This window comes from Stegostoma tigrinum, chromosome 33 (genome assembly GCF_030684315.1).
Source record: "Stegostoma tigrinum isolate sSteTig4 chromosome 33, sSteTig4.hap1, whole genome shotgun sequence".
Taxonomy (NCBI): domain Eukaryota; kingdom Metazoa; phylum Chordata; class Chondrichthyes; order Orectolobiformes; family Stegostomatidae; genus Stegostoma; species Stegostoma tigrinum.
The window spans coordinates 21248293-21275359 of NC_081386.1; the positions used below are offsets into that span (position 1 = coordinate 21248293).

Sequence of the window (27067 nt, forward strand, 5' to 3'; positions counted from 1 at the left end):
TGGGGCGTGCACTAAGACTTGGGAGGAGCGTATCACCAACCTGAAGCAGAAGCTGGGCAGGTGGACGCTCCTGTCCCTCTCCATCGCGGGCAAGAACCTGGTTGTCAGGTGCGAGGGGCTTTCGGTACTGTTGTATGTGGCGCAGGCCTGGCCTATTCCCTGGACTTGCGCCGCTGCAGTCACCCGGGCCATCTTCCACTTCATTTGGGGGTCGAGGATGGACCGGGTCTGCAGGGACACCATGTACAAAGACCTGGAAAATGGGGGAAAGGGCGTACCGAACGCCACCCTCGCCCTAACGGCTACCTTTGTGTGCGGCTGCATCAAGCTGTGCGTGGATCCTCAGTACGCAAACACCAAGTGTCACTACTTACTGAGGTTCTACCTGTCCACTGTGTTGCGAAGGATGGGCCTGGCCTCGTTGCCGTGGAACGCTCTGAGTAGTTGGACCGTCCCGTACATTTATTTTTTGTACATCTTATGAATAAAGTATATTTTTTCAAATTTAAAAAAAAAAGGTGACGAAACGTCTGAAAACTAACCTTCTAGCTCAGCGAGCAAACTCACATCCAGAACCTCAACCTGAGCTACAAATCTTCTCAAGACTCGTTAGTATGTCATTAACTGACCAAAAAAATCTGCTTGTTTTTACATCCCAACAGATATTTCAAGCTTTTTTCTTGATGTGTAATAAACACTAATGCTCTGTTCGACTGTAAATCTCAATGCATGAATTTAGAGAAAGCAGGTTTTCTAAAAAAAAACTTTTCAGTAGTTTTCAAAAGTTCATTAACTAATTTTCTAATCCATTGTTTTATAACAACTGTTTAATATTACAATTCACTTTAAATCTTTCAATAATTAGTGTGAACTAATTTTAACTGAGAAAAACACCATCCTGTGCGTGGGTGAAATATGTGACTTAGATGGTCTGGTCCACATAAATAGCTGCTATTTAGCCACAAAAGGACCAGTTCCTATAACACTATGCTTCAGTAAGGAGACAGTAACACCAGGGATGGACTGGGGAGGAAATGCAGCACATGAAAAGGTTCAGAATGTGCTTTGTACATTGTAACCTATTTTATTATTCCTTCCACCATCAATACATTTTATTTATTCCTTCCATTGTCATCTTTTATTACCCAACCGGAATGAAATATCTGGTTTCACATAGAGATATATCACACAAAAGGACAGACTGCAGGACAAGAATGCTCACTTCCAAATCAAGGCACAAAGGATTAAAAGCAGATGGGACTGACATCAAATGTCAGTTATGATGCAAGCCTGACAAACTAAATGCACTAAAGCGAAAGCGTACAATATCCAGAACTCAGAGTACAACTATCGCTGATCCAGAAAATCGAGATCATGATGATGGAGCTGGGTTTGCTTTTCAGTGGTTTAACACATTCTGTGGCAATATAGAGTGGATATCAATCATATTTTTTAAGCTTGGCAATTCCAAAGTAGGACAATGTTTTTTTTTTCTAATGGTGACAGGGATAGAACTAATTTTACCCAATCGAGAGCAAACAGCATACAACATTTAATTTTAGTTTTTATACAACCAAATAGATCAATTGCTATCAAATCATGTTCACATCATTAAAGCAAAAGCTGAATGCCTAGTGTTTGATCTTTCTTTCTGTAGGCCAAAATGGATGGACAGAAAACCTTAACAAAACACACAACAATTAAAAATCAAGCCCTGCATTAGATTAAATTCAGTTCATCTACATGATAGAACGCGTACATTTTACTTGCCTTGCTCACTGGTGTCCAGTTTCATTTTCAATCCATTCTGACTGGCTGTGTCAACTTCATCCTCTGTTTCCTGATCTGTGAGCTTTCTTAATTGCTCCACGAATATTTCCATAGATGACGTAAAATGCAGTTCTTTATTGTTCAGCCAGTGAACTACAAAATTTCCACCTCCTTCTTCAATATTAAAAGCTGTGCCAGCTAGCGCTGGTGGAATATCTGCATAACAATTAAAAATTAATGCTCCACATTATGCGTTTAATGGAAATATTTTTCCATATCCAACTAAGCATCATATTAGGTGTCAAAACCAAGTTAAACCAAACAAGTGGCACTTGACTTTTTTAAGATCTCATCATCGTTAGTAAATCGTTTTTGAACCTATGCGTGTAAACCTGAGGAACAAAAAAACAAAGAGGACAAAAGGGAAGTACAGCACAGGAACAGGCTCTTCGACCCTCCAAACCTGTGCCAATCATCGTGCCCTAACTGAATTTAAAAAAAAACCTTCTGTCCTTATTCGGTCTGTATCCTTCTCTATTCATTTAACCATCGAGGTGTCTCTTTAATGTCACCAATGTGCCAACTTCCACCACCTCTTCTGGCAGTGCATTTCAGGTTTCTGCCACTCTCTGCATGAAAAACTTCCCCCTCCCTTAACCTTTCCCCCCCTGTCACCTTGACCCTGTGCCACCTTGTAATTGAAAGTTCAAACCTAGGAAAAAGGCCTCTGACTACCCATCCTATCTGTGCCTCTCATAACTTCGTAGACCTCCGTCAGATCTCCTCTCAGCCACCATCTTTCCAGTGAAAACAATCCTAGCCTTTTTAACCTTTCTTCATAGCCAGTGCCCTCGAGACCAAGCAACATCCTAGTGAACCTTCTCTGTGCTCTCTCTAAAGATTCCACATCCTTTTGGTAGTGTGGTGACCAAAACACCATACAATACTCCAAATGTGCCCGAACAAGGATGTTATATAACGGCAAGATAACAAAGTTTGGAGCTGGATGAACACAACAGGCCAAGCAGCATCTCTCTGCCTCCCCCTCTCTCCCTATTTATTTCAGAACCCTCTCCCCCTCCCCCTTTTCTGATGAAGGTTTAGGCCCGAAACGTCAAAAAAAGCTTTTGTGCTCCTAAGATGCTGTTTGGCCTGCTGTGTTCATCTAGCTCCACACTTTGTTATCTCGGATTCTCCAACATCTGCAGTTCCCATTATCTCTGTTATATAGCTGCAACATGGTTTGCCAACTCTTGTACTCCATGCCCCAGCTAATGAAGGCAAGCTTGCTGTATGCCTTCTTAAATTATCTTGGTCATCTGTGTAGCCACTTTTGGGGAACTGTGGGCCTACACACCCAGATCCATCTGTATGCTAATGTTCCTAAGGGTTCCGCCATTTACGGTATAAATTACACCTTATCTTGATCCTTCAAAATGCATCACCTCACATTTGTTTGGATTAAGCACCATCTGTCAATCCGCAACCAAGTCGCCTATCTATCTATAGCCTATTGTTTCCTTTCACAACCATCAGCACTATCAGCAACTCCATCAAACTTTGTGTCATCCGCAAGCTTACTAATCAGACCACCCACATTTTCTTCCAGATCATTTATATATACTACAAACAACAGAGGGCCTAAGTCTGGTCCCTGTGGATCACCACGAGTTACTGGTCTCCATTTAGAAAAACACCCTTCCATCTGTTTTAAACTTCTGACTGCAACCCAACACATCTACATTCTAAATATTTTCAATCAATCAATTTCAAATCTTGCTTCGTAACAGAGCTGAATTGATTAAATGTCACCTTTACAGTAATCTCTAGTTTAAGTTCAAGGACATCCCTTGAACATTTTCTCATTTTAATATATTTGAAATTGTACTTCCAACCAGAAGTGGTAGGCGTTACATCAAGGTCAGCTGTTGGGAGCAATAAAAGGGTTGAAAAGGAAATTGTAATGAGTTCCAGAAACCACCATGATCCAATATAACCAGCCTCAAGGTAAATTAAGTACAAGATCCTGATCAGAAGGTTAGGATGGAAATGACCATCAGTTTTCTTCTGGTATCAGGAAAAACATTCCTACCAGAGAATGACAAAGTTAATTGTTCTGGTCTCTTCTGTCTCATTTTCTGTCTCATACAAATTTTTTCAGGCAATTTTACATAAGCATGTTTCTCTGCAAATGATCATTGAAATCCTGTTTACCCCACAATTAAGACGTGAGCCATGACCTTTTGAATTAAATCTAGCCCTAAGTTGCCTGTAAAGCTGTCTCCAAAGCTGGTGCAGATAAAAATATCACTAGGTAGCTTGTAAATAATTTAGGAGCAGAAAACTGAATCATCTGATTTTAAATCCTCACAAATATTGCCCCACCAAGCCCTCGAGGCTTAAAATCAACAGCTATACAATACCAGTCACAAGAAATTTACTATTACTTTCAATAGTCAATTAGTTTCTGTTAAACAGGGTTGATTATTTAAGTATGGTAAAAGCAATTACAGTTCTACTCTAACTAATCCTGACCTGTATTTGGATTAATACTCGCTGCAATATGAAAGTGACAAAGTGCGTTAACATAGTGTGAAATCTGTCTGTGGGCTTCATGCGATTCCAATTGGCTCGGCAAAACTTCAATATGGGCAGCCAGAACTGACGATCTGCGACGATTTCTTAGATGTTTCAAATGGTGGATTGTCTGCAAAAACACAATTAACAGTGCACTAATATTTATTCTTCTAGCAGGTTAAGAATCCAAATTTAAAACCAGCTGGCATGAACCAAAACAATTTGAAAATAACTTGCATGGTCTTCCAGATGGTATTAACAAATGACAAACTAGGATTTGATCATTAAATGCAAAACAGCCACTAACAACAAACAACACTTTCTCAATGAAATCTTACTCAGGGCACTGTGTTATAGAATGGTAAAGATGCCATAGTCGCAGTGGATCACAGGGCTGTTTCTCAATTAAGAGAGACGACTGGTGGTAATTTAACAAAAGGATCATCAAGTCACATGAAAGGGAAGAGATTGAGAAGGAGAGTCCTTCTGAATAGTGGTTCTCAAGAGTTAATAGTAGACGTTTTTTCCTTAAAATGTGGGATTACAAGACTAGGGGACACAATTCTAAGGTGAGAGAAGAGACGGATCGAAAGAAAAACACAAGGGACAAATTTTTTTTAAAACACAGAGGGTGATTCGTGTGTGGAAAGAACTTCCACAGGAAGTTGTGGATGCGGGTACAATTACAACATCTAAAAAACATTTGGCTAAATACAATAAATAGGAAAGGTTTGGAGGAATATGTACCAGGAGCAGGCAGGTAGGTCTAGTTTAGTTTGAGACTGAATGACTCATTCAACATTTATCATTGAAATGAACAATCAACTGATTTACACAACTGTAGACAAAAGTTGCAAAATTACAAAAGGAACATCAAACAATTCAGTTAATTTTTTTTCTCTTCAAATTATTCAGGGAGTGGTCATTTTAACAAATCCATCCTTTTGTCTTCCTTTTAAACATATTATTTTCAACTGTTATCTGTATTTGCAATCCGGCTGAATATATAAATAAAGAAAGAGGCATAAAATACTAAACATTTTAATACCTCTCAAGCCTGGTCCTCTCAATTAAAATCCAGCTCTTCAGGTTTCTAGGCTGCATTCTGTAACCTGCGTTTAACTTAATGGAAAAATTCCACTAGGACTCTCACAGGAGGTTAGAGCTACTCTTAAAATATTACTGAAGGATTAAAATTCCAAGAATACAGCAGTCTCACCTTACACGTCACTCTACTTGATTATATAGTTTCTAGAATCCAGGCTAGGCTACCAAATTTTCTAAGTCTAAAACAGTACAGGTCCAAGAAGAGCAAGACTGGCAAAAATGAAGCTGCAGCATAAACGTGCAGGGCATTTTTGTTCTTTATACTACTTGACTGAACAAAATAAATTCTTCCAGAATCCAAAATACAATGTAAATCAGAATCAGGAGCAAAATAATTTTCACAAAAGGAGTTCACCACATTTCCATATTAAATAAACACATCTTTACAGGTCTCAATGTCTACTACATTCAATTTGAAGACTGTACCACATTCATCAGCTTTATCCTCAATGTAATCCTTTCACAGACCAGGAGTATGCTTATATCAAATATCATAACCAAACTCCACATTAGTGAGGAATGTCATTGGGAGGCTGCAAGAAACAATATTTTGTTTTGTTGTGCAATGAAAAAGTAGAATTGACAATACACTGGAGTTCAACGTTTAGGTTAGATGCCCACTTTTAAATCAAGGTGCTATGATTTCACCTCCTTTGCAACTTCAAAAATGGCTCCACTCTAAAAACTTGCTGTATTTAAAAACTTACATGCCATCTTTTATAAACATTAGATTAGCAATTCAATGCCTTATCAATTTTGGCAACAAAGAAACAGTAGCACATATATACTGAAATTAAGAGTATTGTATTTGCAACCATAAATAATTTGCGGGAACTATCACATTTTAGGATGATATGTACAAGTATATTTTGTACTGTAATGTGTGCAAAACCCTGCTGTACGCGCAGGTCTTCCCAGAATTTACTTCACTGTTCTTAAGAACGACAAACTGGAATTGTAAATTGTTGTACTTGTTTCAAAATTGGCATAGATAAAAGGAAACAGATACAACTTCCTCCTTTAGCATATTGATTCAGGCAGAAAAGGCATTTGTCCCACGACAAGTAGTAACTATGAAGAATTCAACTGGCAGAGCATGGAACGAGCAAACTAGACTTATATCTGTTAATTAGCATAAATTAAAAGAAGCATATTCATTGTTTACGATTTCATTTGGAACTCTTTCCATTTTAAGTCCTTAAAATGATTACCTCCAGAGCATGCTGAATTTTGTCTTTTTGACTTCCATCATGAGGAAGATTGCTGGTTGAAGTACTAATGGTGGATTCTGTCATCATTTGTCCTCCAAGAAGACTGTCTTCTGGCAATAAGGTTTCAGCCCACAGCCGACAGACGCCATCTTGACATGAAGTCAGTAGTACATTGCACACAGAACTTCTGGAGATAGAATATATTGGAATCTCATACACTCCAAATACAGTGTAGAAGTCGCTTCTATTCTACTGCAGTCATTCTGCAGCACACAATCAGTCACAGAAAGATAAAAGCAAGAGTAAGGCTTTGAAAAACTGGACAAGACTATAAGTTAGAATCTCGTTTTGTGTATGTTAAGTATTTTTGACTTGACGCCATCAAGGTACCAGCTATACTTTGCACTATATTTGAGCTTCAAATGATAAAAAGGTTGAGGTCTTATTTGTCCAAGTAGAATCACATTTTTCTAAAGAATACCATTCAGCAATTCAGTATATGCTCTCTATTTCTCTCTAATCATGTGCAACCATTCAAGAAAATGGGAAAAAGTTGTCCAATATGCAGGAAGCTCTCATAATCCTGTTCTCAGCTGATGTTCACACTTATGGGCAATTCCATCGTTTAACAACCTGGACTGGGAAATGTAGGTGATTTTCCCACCAGTAAACTAAGGGAGCTGAGGTCAATTGAATCATCCTTAATCATAGTTCTAAGTCAGACAGTTAACTCATCACAAACAGAGCTTTGAATACGGAATTTCTTTTTGAACTTTGTTTTCAAGGGGAAGGATAGCAACACTGCAAATCAAATACTTTTTCATCCTCTCTCAACAACAAGTACGTTACATCAAATATGTAAAAGACCAGAATCAAAGCAAAAGGTTCCTGTATGATGTCTTTGTAAAAACTCGAAAACACCTCTCTGTACGTTGTAGCAGTTTAGATTTCAATGTAGTGCTACTGGTTTTCTCAGGCTGTTCAAAAGCGAAATATCAAATGTTCAATTACAACTGACATTTACTGTGATGAAGTGAGTGTGTCTCTAACCTTGGCATATATTTACTAGTCTTCCGCCATGAAAATCCTGTTACTGCACGAGGATGTGCCAGATACACAAAGGAAAAATGTACAGCTGAAGAAGCATTCTTTTCCCCAAATGCTTCTGCACCTATAACAGCAGACTTCCAGCCAGTGGTAAGATACCATACTTTTAGAAGGGAGTCATCCTGCATATAGAACAACAGAAAAAGTGCTTGCAGTGACATAACCAGAATTAGTAAACACGTTCAAAAACTAAGTACTACAAATAAAATTCAATGTTTCACAAATGCTGCTAGTAATTTTATCTTTGCACTTATATTTTGAAACATTGATTTCACTTCTTTTTAAACATACCGCTGACGTTAAAACACAAAATAAATGTGATTGATTGATCAGGCAAAGTCTTTTACAAAATCTTACTTTCCCTGCTGTGGCAAAGTATTCTCCATCAGGGGACCATTTCATCAGATATATTGGAATAGCAGTCCTATATGGACAAAATGAGATATGTTAATGTCTGATCAAACAGTTCAAGTTTTGTTTTGTTTTGTTTTGTTTTAAATTGAATGAATTTTTTTTTAAACCGGTTATGCAACTTATCATTACTCCAAAAATTAAATTGCAATCATTTATTTTCTGGATACTTACTATTTCAAATAAATAATTATTCTTAAAGATAACGAAGTGCCAAGCTTGGCACAGTGGTCGCATTCTCAGCTCAGTCAAAAGTTACAGCCTCATGTGCTATTCTGGAGGTTTGCGCACATAATTCAGGCTGATACTTCAGTGTTAGAAGTGTTATTCTCAAAAGATGATACCATTTGAATGAGATGTTAAACCAAAACTGAGCAGTGCTCCACGAGTTTGTGATTTCAAATAAACCGGTTGGACTATAACTTGGTGTCATATGACTTCTGGCTTTGAACAAAAGAAGAATTAAACTTGAAGGGAATTAGGTATAATTGGATTCTTACTTGCATTGCCAGATACATTTCCAATCATTTAAATCAGGATTTAATTGAAATTTCTCAGCAGGACTACTTTCTTCTTTTAAAATGTCAGCAGGAGGGGGTGACCACAACTGTAGATAACCTGTAGCTGTCAATAACTGGTTACCTAAAAAGAGAAAGAAAATTGCAATAAATGTAAACTGAATTAAGCAATAGGGTTTGGGATTTATTTGGAGTTAAAATTATATACATAGAAATGGAGCATCAGATTCAAGTCTAGTCTACCCTGGCACTCATAATCTGGTGCTTGATGTAGGCACACACACAACACTCCCAAGATAGTAATGGAGCACGGATAGTCAAAATTAATTGTTAGTCTGAGATTTTTCCTATTTGATTTCAAGTTTCTGCCAAACGGGTAGGACAACATGATATGGAAAAGCAACAGGTAAAGGGGAAGTAACGGCATAACAGTATTGTTGCTGGACTGGAAATCCAAAGATCAGGTAGTATGCTGAGGACTCTAATCCCACCACAAAAAATGATGGAATTTGAATTTTAAAATCTGGAATTAGAAGGTCTAATGATGGCCACAAAACCATCAAATATTTTAAAAGCCCATTTGAGTCACTGATGCACATTAGGGAAAGAAATTTGCCGCACTTGGTCTAGTATACATACGACTCCAGACGCACATCAATGTGGTTGATTCCCAACTGTCATCTGAAATGGCTTAGGAAACCACTTAGTTGTAATCAATTGCTAAAAAGTCAAAAAAGGAATGAAACTGGGTGGACATTCTGGCATAAACCACCAGAAATAACAATGGCAAATTCAGCCCACTGACACTGCAAAATCCTCCTTTCTTAATATCTGGGGGTTGGTACCAAAATTGAAAGAACTCGCAGACAAATCTAGCATGATCATACTCACAGAATCAAACTTTCCAGACAGATAATGTTCTAGACATCATGAATGAGTATGTCTTATTCCACTGGCATAGAGCAAGTAGAGGATGCAGCATAGTGGCATTCAGTCAGGGCGAGTTACCCTGGGGAGTCCTCAACATTGACTTTTCTTTAATCATTCATGGAATGTGGACACTGCTGGGGAGGCAGCATTCATCATTCATCCATAATTGCTCACAGGACACTTAACGGTCAACCACTTTGCTGTGAATCTGGATTTGTGTGTAAACCAGACCAGGGAAGGCAGTAGCTTTTCTTCCTTAAAAGATATTAGCGATGCAGATGGTTTTCAATGACAATTAACAGTGTTTACATTTTCACCATTAGGTTAACGTTAATTCAAGGTTTATTTGAATTGAATAGTTCAACATCTGCCAAAGTAGGATTCAAACATTTAGCCTGAGGTTCTGAATTACTAGTCCATGCAGTATCATGGCCTTAGCTCAAACTTGGCAAAACTTCCTGCTATTACCATTTGATGGTGGTGGTGTGGTGAGACAATTGGTGTGGCTGGTGGGCGAGCACCACTTGGAGAAAACACTGATGGTGGCAAGGTAGCACAACAACTGAGTACGCTGGTCTAGTCCTAGAGTACATGGCTGCTACACTGTATGTGCAAGCCAACAAAGTTGGAAACTAGACTTCAAAACATAGCTACTAACCTCTAGTAACTCAAGATTGGGAATCCAAGAGGCACTGTGGGTGATCAGCAGCGGAAGAATTGCAATCAAACACAGTATGAAACCTGAGATAACAAGGTGTACAGCTGGATGAACACAGCATTCTTCATTTTCTGAAGAAGGGTCTAGGCCCAAAACATCAGCCTTCCTGCTCCTCTGATGCTGCTTGGCCTGCTGGGTTCAACCAGCTCTACAACTTGTTATCTCAGATTCTCCAGCACCTGCAGTTCCTACTATCTCTGAAACAATACGAAACCTCATGGCCTGGCATATTCCAGGCAACGCTACCACCAACCTAGGCTATCAACACTAATTTAAAGAACTGTGCAAAGGGCTTGCCAGAAGTAGCATCAACTATACCTAACAATGACATTTCAATCTGATAAAAACAGGACTACTCGTGTGCCAAACAGCACAAAACAGTCAGCGATCAATAGAGCTAAGGGATACCACAACCAATGAATCAGATCTCTGCGGACCTCACCTCATTACATCTTTCAACCATATCTGAACCAAACAGAGAACCCCAGAGGGGAGGGGGAAAGAGTGACTGCTGTTGACATTAGCACCACATCTGATTAAGCCTTGCATCAAGAAGCCCTAGAAATACTCAAGTCCAGGGAAAAGTCTTCACTGGTTGCAGTCATGTCTAGTACAAAAGGAAGATGTTCATAATTACTGGAGATCAGTCATCTCGGCCTCTCCACAGCATCAATGACCAGTTAGTCATAGTGTCCTAGACCCAACCACCTTCAGCTGCTTCATCAATGAAGTTCCCTCTATCAGATTAGAAGTGGGGATTTTTGCTGATGACTGCATAATGCACTACATGCTACTCTCCTGATACTGAATTCAAGTCCAAATGCTGCGAGATCCAGACAATATCCAGGTTTGAAAAGTGACAACAACATTCATGGCACACAGTGCTAGACGCGGCCATCTCAAACAAGAGTAATGCTAATAGTCATTGTCATTACCATCACTGAATCCCAAACTAGCAACATCCAAGGGGTTACCACTGACCTGAAACTCAACTGGACTGCCCAATATAAATACTGTGAGGAGAAGGGGAGGTCAAAGACTTAGAATCCTACAGCAAGTAACTCTCCTTCCAAGTCCCTAAAGTTGGTCCATCATCAAATGTGTGATGCAATACTTCCCATTTGTCTGGATGAGGGCAGCTCCAACAATATTCAAGAAACTTGGCACCATCTGGGACGTAGAAACCTGCTCAATTGACACCATACCCATAAATGTTCACTCTCTTTATCACTGACATACTGTAGCAGCAGCAGGTACCACCTGCAAGATGCACTGCAGAAATTAAATTCCTTCATTAGCAACTTCCAAACGTATAACCACCACCATCTAGAAGGACAAAAGCAGGAATTACACAAGAACACCACCAAATGCAAGCTTTCTTCAAGACACAGGCCATTCCAACTTGAAAACATATCACTGGTCCTTCATTGTTGCTGGGTCATCATCCTGAAACTCCTTCAATAACCTACAGCAAATGGACTGGGGCAGCTCAAGAGGGTAGGTTACCATCACATTCTCAAAGACAGTTAGAATTGGACAATAATGCTTATCTAGCCAGCAAAGTCCACATGTCTCAACAAATAATAAAATAAATCCCTATCTGTGCTCTGCAGTAATATATTACACAGCTTAAACTTTCTAAAACTCAACTGTGCTCTTGCATAATCTTCGGGGGTTTCTGAGATTTACTACTGGCAGATTATAGGCAAACTTTCTAGACATAGAATCATAAAACATTTACACCATAGTAACAGGCCACCGGATCCATTACATTTAGGCCAGCTGAAAATGAGTCACCCAGCCTCTTCCCATTGTCCAGGATTTGATGTGTAGCCCTCTGTCTATGAAACTCGATGTGCATATCCAGACAGGCTTTAGGATGAGTTTGGGGCTTTTGCTTCCACAACCATTCATGCAGTGAGTTCCAGACATCTACTACTCCCCATATGAAATATATTTCTTCATTTCTCCTCTACTCCTTCCAGCAATCACTTTAAATCTAAGTTCCTTCACCTCTGATCTTTCTGCTAATCTAAATTAGGTCCTTCACAGCCACTCTGTGCAGGTCTGCACAATTTTGTACAACTCAACATCAAATCTTTCCTTAGCTCCTCCAAGGAGAAAACTACAACCTATATAGCCATTCATGGCTGCAGTTTCCACTCCATCTAACATACTCATAAATCTCATCTGCACCTCTCTCGCGCAATTAAATGCTCTCTGTAATGACGTGACCAGGTTGTAGCCTAATTAATGATTTATGCAGATCCAACACAAATTCCCTGATGATTCATTGTATATCTCAGAAATAAAAGGATTCCATGTGCCTTTTAGACCTGCACTGTACCTTCAGGGATCCACAGACATTCTCTCCAAGGTCCCTCACTACCTCTATCCCTCTCAGCATTCTCCATTGATCGCACATTCCTTTGCCTTGTCTGACATTCCCAAATGCATCACAGAAAGCTGCTGTATTGAATTCCATTTGCTACTCTTCTGCAACCCGAATAGTCCATTGGTATCTTGTTGCAGTGTGCAGCTATCCTCCTTCCACCAACCACACAGGCAATTCTTGTGTGTTGTCTGCAATCTTCTTAGTCATGAACCCTATACATCAAAATTATTAATGTGTACTCAGCCCTTGAGAACACCACTGGAATCTAGCTTTCAGTAGTAACAGATATTTAACAGATATCTTTGCAGTGTCCTTAGACATGGGTGAAGTTCCGGAGGACTGGAGCTTTGCTAAAGTTGTCCCCTTGTTTAAGAAGGGTAGCAAGGGTAATCCAGGTAATTATCAACCGGTGAGCCTGACGTCAGTGGTTGGGAAGCTACTGGAGAAGATACTGAGGGATAAGATGTATTCCCATTTGGAAGAAAATGGGCTTATCAGTGATAGGTAACATGGTTTTGTGCAGGTAAGGTCATGTCTTACCAACTTAATAGAATTCTTTGAGGACGTGACAAAGTTGATTGATGAAGGAAAGGCTGTAGATGTCATATGCATGGACTTCAGAAACGCGTTTGATAAGGTTCCCCATGGCAGGCTGAGGGAGAAAGTGAAATCACAGAGTGTGCTAGCTAGATGGATAAAAAAACTGGCCAGGCAACAGGAGACAGAGAGTAGTAGTAGAAGGGAGTTTCTCAAATTGGAGACCTGTGACTAGTGGTGTTCCACAGGGGACCATTGTTGTTTGTGATATATGTAAATGACTTGGAGGAAGGTGTAGGTAGTCTGATCAGCAAGTTTGCAGATGACACTAAGATTGGTGGAGTAGCAGATAGTGAAGGGGACTGCCAGATATCACGGCAGAATATAGACAGACTGGAGAGTTGGGCAGATAAATGGCAGATGGACAAGGGCAAATGCGAGGTGATGCATTTTGTAAGATCTAATTCAAGGGTGAACTATACAGTAAATGGAAAAGTCCTAGGGAAAACTGATGAACAGAGAAATCTGGGTGTTCAGGTCCATTGTTCCCTGAAGGAGGCAACGCAGGTCAATAGGATGGACAAGAAGGCATACAGCATGCTTTCCTTCATCGGACAGGGTATTGAGTACAAAAGTTGGCAGGTTCATGTTATGGTTGTATAAGACTTTGGTTCGGCCACATTTAGAGTACTGTGTACAGTTCTGGTCGCCACATTACAAAAAGGATGTGGATGCTTTGGAGAGGGTGCAGAGGAGGTTCACCAGGATGTTGCCTGGTATGGAGAGTGCTAGCTATGAAGAGAGGTTGAGTAGATTAGGATTATTTTCATTAGAAAGACGGAGATTGAGGGGGGACCTGATTGAGGTCTACAAAATCATGAGGGGTATAGACAGTGTGGATAGCAAGAAACTTTTTCCCAGAGTGGGGGACTCAATTACTAGGGGTCATGAATTCAAAGTGAGAGGAGGAAAGTTTAAGGGAGATATGTGTGGAAAGTTCTTTACGCAGAGGGTGGTGGGTGCCTGGAACGCGTTGCCAGCGGAGGTGGTAGATGCAGACACATTAGCATCTTTTAAGACATATCTGGACAGGTACATGGATGGGCAGGGAGCAAATGGACACAGATCCTTAGAAAATAGATGACAGGTTAGACAGAGGATCTCGATCGGCGCAGGCTTGGAGGGCCGAAGGGCCTTTTCCTGTGCTGTAATTTTCTTTGTTCTTTGTTCTAGTAAGTACACCAGTCAATAATAACCCTTGGTTTAAAGCTTTTCAGAAGATTTGTAGCTCGAGTTTTGGAAGAGTTTGTAGACTTGCTCGCCGAGTCAGTGTGTTTGACTGCAGACATTTCAACACTCTGCTGGTTAGCACTGTCAGTGTGCCTTCAGTGAAGCGATGGGGTTCTGTCCTGCGTATGCTTTATATGCCTCGGTTTGCTCAGGTGATTGGCATCACTTCCAGTTCTGGTTTTCAGTGGTTTATAGATCAGGTCCAGTTCAATTAACAAACACGTTGAACTGGACCCGGTATACAAACCGCCAAAACACAGAACCAGAAATGACGCCAACCACCCCAGCAAACCTAGGCATATAAATAACAGGAGGGACAGAAGACCATCACTTCACCGGAGGTGCACTGATGATGATGATACCTAGCAGGGTGATGAAAATGTCTGCAATCAAAGACACCAGCTCGGCGAGCAAGTCTACAACTTTACCCTTGGTTTCCTGCACTTGTGTACTCAACTTTCATCCTTTCCCTTGATCCAATGGGCTTTCTTTATTTTTAAATGTCTACCAAACAAGAGCTTGTCAAAAGTCTTGCTAAAACCCATTTACATGGGTAATTGGAATGTGTACCTTCTATTAAACAAATAGTGTCCTATAACTACAGAAATTAAGAAATTTGAAATGAAGGCTGTTAAAATTACAATTGCTAAATTGCAGAACTTGAAATCTAATATACAATCCATCATAAAAAATATGTTCCACTCCCAATGCAGTCTGTTTCTGTTGTGTGCTCAATATCCTCTCTAATATTTTCCTTAAAGCACTAAAAGATTATCCTTATGACGTCTTGCATGCATAAATCTAAAGATTAAAAGAAATCATTTTTAAGCCACAAAAGTTTATGGTTTTTTTTTAATGATTTATTTGAAAAAAGATGAGTTAAATCTAGATGAAGAGCATATTGGAGTAAGAATTTCTACACAGATAAGACTGGTATTTTGAAATTACAATAAAGATATTTAAAAATAAGTGGCATTTTGAGGACATCAGATCACCATGCAAACTCAGTTACCTTGTGGATCCCAAGCCAAGTTGTATGCCATAGACTGAAGAAAGAACTGCCCCGTCTTTTGCCATTGATAACTTAGGATCTGTAGCTTTTGAGGTTAGTTTAAAACAAAATGAAAACCATATTTATTTCCTCGTAGAAATATAAAAAGGCTAACAATCAACAGCTTTAAGAAAGTGAATTCAACTTGAATTTCACTTCATTAAATGGCCATCATCTGTAAATTTTCATACATAATGATTTCTGAAATTCTAAATGCATTCACAGCAAAACTCATTGCAAACAAACAAATTCCAACTAAACCAATAGGAATTCAACTTTAAAGAGTTAAACCTATTTTGGTATACTATTCTGTTGAACTGAACAACATTTTTTTTTATTAACAGTTAACAATCCTTAACAGAAGCACTAATATAGTCTTGATAAATTAAACACTTCATATGTAGCAAGATGAAAGTGCATAGCTGAAGTCTGCATGTCACTTTGTTAGTTTCACCAATGCCCTGCAAGTGTTAAGCAACACAATGAGTTCATAACATGATAACTACTCAATTACAGGCCAAGACTAGATGCCCTGCTTTTTGATAAGGATGACATTGATTGATGGAGAACAATACACAAATTGATTTAAAAAGGGGCACAGCATTGAACTCTCAATTCAGACAGAAGCCCATCTTAACCTTTGTCAACCAGAAAGAGGAAATTCTGGTAGTCACACATTAATATTGCATCAAAACTGACTCCCTTCTGCCATTTGTATTCGATATTTGAAGTAAGATGCTGAGATCACCATGGTGCCTGCACTTCAGTAATGGCCAATACTGGGACAAGGTACATTAATTCTCATACTGTACATTGAATGCATTTCAGTCACAGCAGTTTCCAGAAAATCTTATCCAAGATTAATTTCAGGACATCTGCTTAGTCAGGCAAAATATATTTGATCTGCAACTGATCAGCTACCATTAAGTTAGAGCAGTACAGAAATGCAGCTGTAATTCCAATTTTATAGTTGCTTCATCATGGAAATACCACTGATAACAACTGTTATGTTACACTAACAAGCAATACAGTTATACTAGCTTCAACTGAAAGTAGCACTGTACAAGAAACTGGCACAACTACAAATTGGAGATAACAGCTTAGATCATCTTCCTCTCACTTTTGAGGAAGACTACAATGTAGAAATAACAGCTGAATGCAAAATGCAATCTTCCTGATTTCCGTTCAGATGGTTTTGAAACAGCGACGGACTTGTTTCAATGTAACCCACAAATTTTCTAGTTAGGAAGTTAGCTAGTGAATTATGAAGTTGTGAGTTAAAGCATAGTTGGAACAAACCCACAATTAAAACAGTCATTACAGGTCTAAAACTTCTTATGACTAGTACAATTTGTTTAGATAAATCATTATTTTTCATCTTCTGCCTCAGAATTCTGTACATCTGTTTTATTTTGGTGACCCAGTCTCTCCACATAGGGACATTTGCTACATAATTATATATAACTTAACTCAAGATCCAGAATACAGTGTTTCAGTTTGAATATTAATCAGTACACTGGCGCTGGAAACCTTACTGACTCTACCCTTCTGATGATACACCAGCTTATTAGCTAATGGTTACATGATTTGGAGTAAAGGTGGAATATTTTGCTGAAATTTTTATAAATTTTATTTCAATCCTTCTTTAAAGGTAAAGCAGGTTCAGCACAAACTACAAATTTTGACTCAGCGGAGAATTTTGTATGAACAGGATGCACAGTCTTTATGCCAATGATTCTTGAAGGTTCCTCTTTATATCATTAGTATGAGGAAGAGGTTTGCGAGGTCTTGGCTTACTTCTTAACATGACTTTCCATTCTAGATTTTCTCTTTTTAAAGCAGCAAAGTCTACACTTTTGCAAAATGCAAAAAGATACAAGTGTCTTCCAATGATTCTGGAAGCTTTCTCGTTTAAGTCCGCCAGGCGCCACCGCCCGTCAAGAGAATAATACAACTGGTTTAGATTAAACCTTAAAACAAATAGCAGAATTTTCCTTTGAGGTGATGAGAATAACGGTGAGCAGCAAAATGGCTTGATTGGGCAAGTGCCCAAAAGTCAGATTCTCATCATAGAGAAAAACTAACCCGATGAAGTTCTCATGTCTTAGATGGCGAGCTCAGAGTCTTACTGCTTGGTGGCAAACAGCTTAATTTTTTTTTCTCTTTATTCATTCACGGGATGAGGGCATCACTGGTTAGGCAGCATTTACTACCCATCCCTAACTGCCCAGAAGGCAGTTGAGAGTCAACCACATTCCTGTGGGTCTGGACTCACATGTAGGCCAAACCAGGTAAGGTTGGCAGTTTCCTTCCCTAAAGAACATACGTTTTCCATCACAGTAATCCTCCAACTTGCTGTATTAACATCACACTTCCAATTTTGCTCCATAATTCAGAAACCCAATTATACAAAAACTTGACATGTTAAGAAGTACTGGTACCTGGCAACTTGTTCCTTTGCTGTCCATTGCATCTCAGCATGGCTGTACCAGCCATCTAGCTTCGCTTAAATGGAACTGCTACTTCTGTACAAGGTACTTCCATGCTCAATGGCCACACTCTTCCTGGACACTTCATCTTTGCAAATTGGCATTTGAAAAAGAATAGCCTCATGCCTTCATCATGTTTGCTCGCACTTGTGATTGCAGGGCATCAAGCTTGGAGGCAAGGCTCAGCCAGAACTTACATGCTGCAGGCAGGTTGGTTTGAGCCGAGTAGCAAGCAGACACATTATGCATCTTTGCAAATTTTTTGTACTGACATGTAGCCAGTATCTTCTGGCTTAGTTTGCTTTACACAAGGTCTTCAGCGCTCTTTTAGATGCGGCCAACATTCATCGTGTACCTGCTTTTAAGCACAGATAGAGACACAGGCAGCTTTTGACAACGGGGAGCACTGAAAAAACAATGTATCAGTCAGAAGGGTGAAAATGTCACTCTACAGCAAGGTGCCACTTCAACAGAGATGCAGCACATGCCAGAGGAAATTGGTGATGTACGAAAGTCAAAGAGGTCAAGCATTGAATGAGGTAGGCTCAGACTCCAGACATTTAGGGGTATCACCACACTCAGTCAAAAATGTAAGGGGTTTACATTATTACAGTCCAGAGGGTTAGCCCTACTCGAGTCCAGTGATCCATGTGCGTGAAGTCCAGGAATTGGGCCATTTGTCATCATTGAAGGAGAGTTCAAGCAGTTCAGAGATTAACTGCAGGTCAGACAAGGTGCTGTTGAGAAATCAATCCAGGTAAATAGCCCATGCTCAGTCAAGGTGGCTTGCCAAGATAGTTTGAGGGTGAGTCACATTCAGTCATAGGGTTTGTTTGCTAATTACCAGAAGCTGATAAATGGGTAGTCAGAGACATCCTGGAGAAACAGGATAAAATAATTTGCAGGATAGGGTGTTTTTACTGGCTTGCAGAGCTGGACAGTGATGGGGACAATTACAGATAGTAGGTGGCATTTCAGTTAATGGAAAGAAACTAAACTTTTGAAGGGCAAGTTGAAATAGACTACTGATAACTTGCCCGTCTTATCTGCAGTGTAATAGTGACATAAAGGGGCAGAAGTGAAAGGAAGGCTTTAGGGTCATTGGGACAACTGAGACAGCAATAGAAAACAGAACAAGACAACAGGGAGATCGTGTGAAATTTGTGGATCAAATCCAAACACAAAGTTGGCATCTTCCCATATTTTGAGTGCGCATCAACTGCACAGCAAGATCACAAAACTCTGGAGCCGGTTGCAGAGTGGAAAAAGTTAGTATTGTTTTTCTACAGCAGTGGTGTCCAGAACGTTCTTTTTAAGGCCCTGCAATGGGCAATTGCAGTAGTCATGCCTTCACTGTTTAAGCACTGCTATACCGATTATCTCCTTGTCATCCAAGCTTAACAAGTCTTAGTGTAACAAGGAATTTAGAAACCGAGCCTGATGTTATACATTATTGCTAGCAAATGGGAACAAATACTGGAAGAGAACACATAGTAGCTACCATATTGTCACAGAGAAGTCTGCAAGGCTACAGGATAAGTGATACAGGTCTACATACAGTGGAGTACAGTCCACTTTGGTTGTCGATTACACATTTGGTAAGGTCACAAACCTTGATAAGGAGCTTTAAGTTATCTGCACACACAGCTGAGATATTTCTTGCTATGCTGGTCCTTCTTGTGGACTTGGTCTTAATGAGAAGGAACAAGAAAGGGTAATGCAGACTTAAGAGCTTCAGTAAAAACAGCAACCTCCAACAGCATCTGGAGGAAGCAGCAGGACAGGAATCACCAAGAAGCATAGATCAATGACAGGAATAAGTGTTTATAGGCTTTGCTGCATTTAGTTGCAAGCATCTGAACTGCAATTCCAGAAAGATTAAAGTTGTCCTACTTCATCATCTGAACTATGTCAATTCCTGGAAGACAACTTACACTCAAAAGGACTGTGTGGCAATTTCATGTTGGTGCAGTCAAGATCACTCTGCCCTTAAATTTTTACAGCTGTAAATGCATGCAGCTCATTCTGTAGTAGCTCTGCTGGGAACCTCAGTGGCACCTCCCAAACTCCAAGCATAAGTGCATATGATATGTTACTGATGCCACTTTTGCCAGAGCCCACTTCTGCATCACCTTCAACCTTGAAGATGAGAGACAGTAAGGACATTATGATTCTTTGCTGTTGCTTTTTACACCCCCAAAGTCCATGGTGCTATCAATTGCATCCATATTGCCATGAGTGCACCCTGATACCAACTAGTGGCATTTGTGTATCAGTCAGAAGTTCACTCTTTTTATGCTAACTTAATTTGCAACCAAAGCCACATTTTATGAAGTCTGTGCTAGACATCCTGGGAGCCACTACAACACATCCATAGTATTTTCACGTGTCTACCTCGTTCCAAGATCATTAACCTTTACATAGATGGCCACCGGGAAATAGAGTACCTCCTCTAAAGCTAGTCCTTGGCACCTATAAGAACAACATAGGCAGATATCTGCACTCATGTTTCCACCAAGATCATAAGTGGAATAGACACAGAACTCATGAGGGTGAGATTTCAATGGACTGCTCCCATTGAACTTCACAGTATAGCTTATACACAAAAGGAACATGCTGATCTCAATTTACAATTTGAGCCGGGGACTAGGGCTGAGCATCATGGATGCAGATGAAATGGAAGGACTGAGCATGCCTGGAGCATTCAGGGAAGCTGCTTTAGGGGTTCCAATGTGCTGCTCCTCCTCCTGTCTGCTGCCAACACCCTGTCTCCATAAAGGGAAAGGAGCACAAGGCTTAAGTAATACCATGTCAGTTCAAGAGTATGCTTGTAAATGTACTGCTGGACCTGGATCCATAAGGTGGCATCTACCTCTTTCCATGAAGGCTGGCAAGCAACTGTGTACCAGACGTAGTGGTGAGAACATGGAAGGTTTCCTCCATCTTTCGTATCAGACTATGAGTGGCTCTGGTACAACTACCTGATGTTCCTGTACCAACCAAGGTGAAAGTCTCTCTACCGATGGAGGATGCAGGTTAATACATCGCCAGTGGATTCACTGACCCTTCATAGGATTCTTCTTCAGAGATGGAGAAGTCGTTCAGGAGTTCATGCTGTTGCCTCTTCTTTCTGGAGGTTTCCAGACTACCATTAGTGCCTAACCAGGTTGTCCAGGTTTGATGGAGTGTCACCCAGGAAGAGAACTAATCTTTTCTCCATCAACCTGTGTCTAATAAACAGGGAACTAGCTTATTTTCTTTCTGTGCCATCTGATAGGAGTTTAGAGTTTAGTATCATAATGTGAGGGGTAGTTTCTACATTGCAATGACCAGACAAATTTTAGGCATGGCACCAGTGCCTTGGAAGCCAGAAGATCCTGTAAATGACAAACACTTCCAACTTACTTGCAACATGACTTGCCAAGTAGTATCCTCAACATCTTACTTGTCATCTCAATAGTTGTATAAGCATCTGACTGTATTAGACAACTCACCCTGAGCTATGAGACCATGAAATTCAGTCAACACCAACTTCAGATAGGAAAGTCCTGAACTAAATCTGGAAGAGCTCATTGTTCTGGATTTAAAATATGAGCTTAAAAGAAAAGCTTCTTTTATTTTCCAATCTTGCCACTTTCGGGAAAAAAAACCTACAATACACAACACCTTCAACTATAATGTGCAATTGTAGTCTGCAGTTTACAACCATTAACTCATAGCAGCACCACCCTTAAAATGGACAATAACAAAGGGTTACATTGAATTTTTTCTTTAAAAGGATGGAATACTTACAAGTTTTCTTTTGTAATGGCTTACAAGTACTGGCTCAAAGATGCAAACAGTGTTCCCATATGAAGCAGCAATCTAAAAATGACACAATTAAAGCTATTTATACAGGGGTCTCACATGTTTCTATAGTCATGTGTACATAATACAGATCATGTTAATTTCCAGCACTACAATTTCACTTCAGTGTGCATCACATTATGAAATATCACTGCGGTTTAACTTGTGATTATTGTTGCACATTCCTTATATCTATTTGAAAGTAAACTTTCAATGATTCACTGTGCTGAACAGTAGTATTTATTTCATTAGGAAAAAAAGGCAACCGGTTGCATCAAGTGCCTTCTTTGATCATGCCACTGTATAACTGATCATAAGACGAAAGCTGCTGGAAGACTTTTCCTAAAGCAAGCACAAGAGCACATAGATATAAATGTTGATGCTTGCAACCCATCAAGTTAAATGCATTTGGCAAGCTGAAATTCTTTATGCCAATTCATGAAAGTAACACTCAATGCAGAATAGCCATGCTGCTGTCTGTAGGATGATGACTCTTACATGTTATGGTAAATTGAGCAGTTTACAATGCCTTTTATAAAGAATACCTTATACCTGCTGTTCACATAGACAAGACTCAACCCATTCATCAATTTTTTGAGAGTCTGCCAGCAAAGAGATGAATTAAGATTCTTTTGAGGGGAAAGATGAGCCCAAAGTTGACAATTATGGAAGCTGCAAATTCAACATCTGAGCGCAGTAGATGTGTAGTCAACTAAACATGATCCATTAGCCATCTTTGTTTACTTGAGGCTGGGATTATATATTCTACATAACACTAGCCAAATACTTAATAGGTTCAAATTTAATTGTTCAAACAGAACCAAGTTTAAATGTTGCCTGATCAGGTAGACGGTAGGTTTATTTGGTTAAATGTCACCAATACCCATGGAGGCTGTCCCACACTGTAGTGCCACCCATAGTGAAACTCTTTTGACCCAAAGGTGGTGTCCCTACAGGTTCATCTGGAACTCTTAAAATAGTGCTAAAATATTACACATTTCTCAGACAATGCAGAATCATAAAATATACATTAACAAAAAGAATTCAGCAGTATTATGGACTGCGTACAAACACACCTGGAACAGTTCTGTATACAAAGCACAGCAGAGTGTTGGAACCCAAAAATAGGAAACAACACTCCGTCAAATACATCACTGGGACTAATCCAATAAAATTATCATACTCTGCCTTGCTGAAGGGAGCACTCCACACAGCCCACTTGGATATTGCCATGTTTAGCACCAGGGATGATCTGAACACATTCAAAATCACTTCCAAGGATCACTATATCACATCCTGAAGCGTATGCCTAGAAAAGAAGAAATCAGAAGGAACAATTAATCAACCAACCTCACAAATGTTTCCTAAATGAATTAATGTTTCATGAGATCAAGGGAAAAGTTACAAAATGAATAAAAAAGTTAATTTAAATGGGAAGCAGAATTGCCATAAACGATAACTGAAGCTAATATCAATGACCAAGTCACATTTAGCACTAGTTAGTTCTCTCCCTTCAAACTTTCTTCCACTTTCACCCAACCTTGCTTCTTCTGACATTCAATCTCTCTCTCATGCTTTCCTCTATCCTTTGTAAGCTTTTAGACAATTTATCTGTTCATTTCTCATTTTGTGAAAACAAGTGACAAACAATTTGCTTTTCTCTTTCTGCAAGCCAACCCTTTTTGCCTGCTTAGCCTAATTTCTGTTTCCCACTGTTTCTTGCACGTTAGGTTTTCTGGCGATAATCTGCAAGCCAGGCAACATTTGTGGAAAGAAACAAAAAAAAGTTACCTTTTCAGGTCAATAGTCATTCTTTCCACAGTTGCTGCTTGACATGCTGAGTATTTCCAACATTTTGAGTTTTTATTTCAGATATCCAGATTCCACAATAATTTTGTTATTCTTTTATGCTATGTTTTCAGATTCACAATGGTTCCATCTTTTTAAGATCTTTCAAGGCAGCAGAAGCAATAGTTCCAAACGGTTTTAAAGTGAAGGAAGTACCTGGTTGGTAGCCGTTTTGCTGTCTGCAGCAGCCTGTTATGCTAAGGATGGTAATGGGGTGGGGAAAGGTGCCTGGAAAAAGCCAACATTATTGTGGAGTAAGAAAATCTCCCCAACTAAAGATATTTAGAGCACAAATATTCACAAAAGCACAAAAATTTCAAGAAGAAATGCAATCTTGGATCAGTAAAGACCTGTCAGTAGATTTGCCCATTACAAAGTTGCCAGCTCTTAGCAAAACATCCATTCTTCCCATCATTAATTTACAATTCAATTTCACACAATAATTATTACTGGCATATAAATGACAATGATCTACCCAACACCAGTAATTTAATACAGAATCTTAAAACACACAGCACTATCCCAAAACACAAACATTACTCCTCATTCAGGTTTCTTACATGTCAATTCTGAACAAGAATTCAATAGGCACAATGCTGCTGGGATTTCTGGCGACAGACCATGATACCTAATTGATATCATTTATAAATTTCTTCAGATGCACTAAGTGAATATCTTCATTTTGAGGTCAGTAAGCTATAAACCCTACCCAAAAGGCTACTTATTCCCCCTAGTAGCAGTGTACAACATTCATTCTATGTCAGGTTATGCAATACCAGTTATTCAGAAATGATGTTAGTATTATAAGGAGTTGGAAAATTGCCAATATAAAGTTATGCGTTTAGAACACAGACCTGCATTTAATACATCTGAATTTCAATTCAAAATAAATGAGGTACGAGAACACATCATATTCTAAACAAAAAACATTGAGTGTTAGTATGCAGTAGACAATGTCTTCAAAAGTATTGATATGGTTTACAGAGTTAAGAGCACAGCAGCCTTGATACCAAATGTACTTCCTACACGCAAAACTAATACAGCTGTAGGCAGTCCTGCATCTAGCCTCAACTGATACATTTGATAAAATATATATAAACAATACAATTAAAATCAATATAACATGCTAAGTTGTACTATATACTTAGTCAGTTTCTTGCACAGAGGATCTGAAATTTCTTTGAAATAACTTTACATATTAGATAACCAGCAGGGAAAGGGGTGATCAGAAAGTGCACATTTGATGCAAGTAACACTTATTACTGGGCATTAAACATCTTCAGCACTTAATAAAAATGAAAAGCATAATACGAGTGATTTTAGCATTTTACAAAAGCGCACAAAATTTGAGAGGGGCATGGACAAATGATCAATATTAGGAGTACACTATTCTGAAAAGGCTGAACAAATACTTAAAATTTATGACTATAGTTGAATGGCTGCAATTCTTGTACTTACCTCATTTTGTGAACTGCACTTAGGCTGTGGGGAGAAAGTTACCCCAGTTGAGGAAGAGTAACAATTTTAAGTTCTCCATCACTTATACACAGATTTCAATTCATTTTTTTGCACTGATATCAGATTATTTTTGGCTTTACTAACAAAAGACATTGACATATCTTCTGAAAGGTTTTTTAAAAAAAACTATTGGCATCACTGGAAAAGTCATATCAAAAGGCAGATGCAAGTCAACTACATTGCTGTGAATCTGGACAGGTGGCTAGATCAGGTAAGAATGGAAGATTTCATTTCCTTAAAAAGGACATCAATGAGCCAGATGAGTGTTTATGACAATCAATGATAGTTTTCATGATGATCATTACTAATGACTGGATTTAAATTTTTATTTACATTCCACCAGCTGCCATGATGGTATCTAAAAAATGTCCCCAGAGAATTAGCAAGAGTTTCTGAATTACTGGTGCAGTGGCATGACAACTAAACCAGTATCTTCCCCTCAACCCATGAGCTAAATGTTGCAACAAGCTTCAAAGAATTATACTGGCTAAGTATCAACTTAACACATCATATCAGTCTTGGGGCAGAACCTTAAAGTAGTGAATTGCCATCTGTTGTACATGCTGCCTAATTTTACTTTCCATTGTGTACAATCCACTACTGCTTGCCACTACCAAAGTTGGAAGTTTCACTTGCTAACCTCTCTAGCAAGTATAATTTTCAACCCAAAGATCAATTCTAACAACATGACACTGCATGACATGACTGCAACTTAATTATCAACAGGGAGGTTAATGTGCAAATTTCTGGTATACATTTTTAAAAATTGGTGAAGATGCAGAAAGAGCCACAAAAGAAGGTACTAGTGTTGAGAGCATCTATGCATTATGAAAAGGTGAACAGACTGGAGGACTTCTCTGTAGAAGACAGAAGGCACAGGATTAACCTGACTGTAGTTCTTATGATAAGGAAGGGATTTCAGCAGTGAAAATATTTTGGTTTACAAGCAGTACAAAGCTAGAGACTTTGAATATTACAGCAAGTAACAAATTCAACAGTTTGTTGAGAATACGGAATGTATTACCATACAGAATAGTGAGGAAAAATAGCATATGAAAATAAAAGTTGAAAGGGTATGTTGATAGGAACTTGGAGCATGATCATTCTCCATAGACCATTATATGCTGGCATATATTTGTTGGACCATATATGTTCTATAGTGACATTTAAGCGACTGCTGGACATGCACATGGACAGCAGTGAATTGAGGGGAATGTAGGTTAGGTTATTTTATTTTTGGATCAGGATTATTCCACGGCACAACATCGTGGGTCGAAGGGCCTGTACTGTGCTATGTTCTATGTTCAAATGGCCTACTTTTGTGTTGTAGATTCTGCGTAACTAACGAAATTTAGCTCAACCATTCTACTAGTTCCCTCAATTCCTCCACCCTTATTTGTAAACCTATTTATCTGTCAATTAATCTTGGGTAAGCCACTATTTCCTATAACTAAACACTGAGATGACTGATATCATCATCTTCTGCTAGATACTCAGGGTACTGCCTCATGCTGAACCAGGCTTTCGGCCTTAGTGTTCGCTTTGAGTTGAGTTTCCAGACTCTCTTTGTTTTGCATTAAAGTCTGCTTAAGCATACGTATGATGCAACTGGGCTGACTTCCTGGACTGACCTATTCCCTCCTTAACTCCCCATCTAGATTCACCTCTACTGGCTCCATCCTCTACACTTTGACCTGTCTGTCTCCTCTCTACCTATCTTCTTCTTTGTCCATCTTCTATCCAC

General features: G+C 39.2%; 1 protein-coding gene across 7 annotated transcripts in view; it reads right to left on the reverse strand.

Annotated features, from left to right (window-relative positions):
- Positions 1–27067, reverse strand: part of dmxl2 (Dmx-like 2) — a 132210-nt gene that overhangs the window by 94151 nt on the left and 10992 nt on the right. For all 7 annotated transcript variants that reach the window (XM_059639307.1, XM_048562600.2, XM_048562599.2 and 4 more), the window contains exons 2-10: positions 23141–23266; positions 21904–21975; positions 15584–15662; positions 8684–8825; positions 8130–8196; positions 7716–7894; positions 6666–6852; positions 4306–4477; positions 1771–1986 (exon numbers count right to left, since the gene is read on the reverse strand). In XM_059639307.1, the coding sequence (XP_059495290.1) occupies positions 1771–1986; positions 4306–4477; positions 6666–6852; positions 7716–7894; positions 8130–8196; positions 8684–8825; positions 15584–15662; positions 21904–21975; positions 23141–23266 (1240 nt within the window). The remainder of the gene's footprint in view (positions 1–1770; positions 1987–4305; positions 4478–6665; positions 6853–7715; positions 7895–8129; positions 8197–8683; positions 8826–15583; positions 15663–21903; positions 21976–23140; positions 23267–27067) is intronic.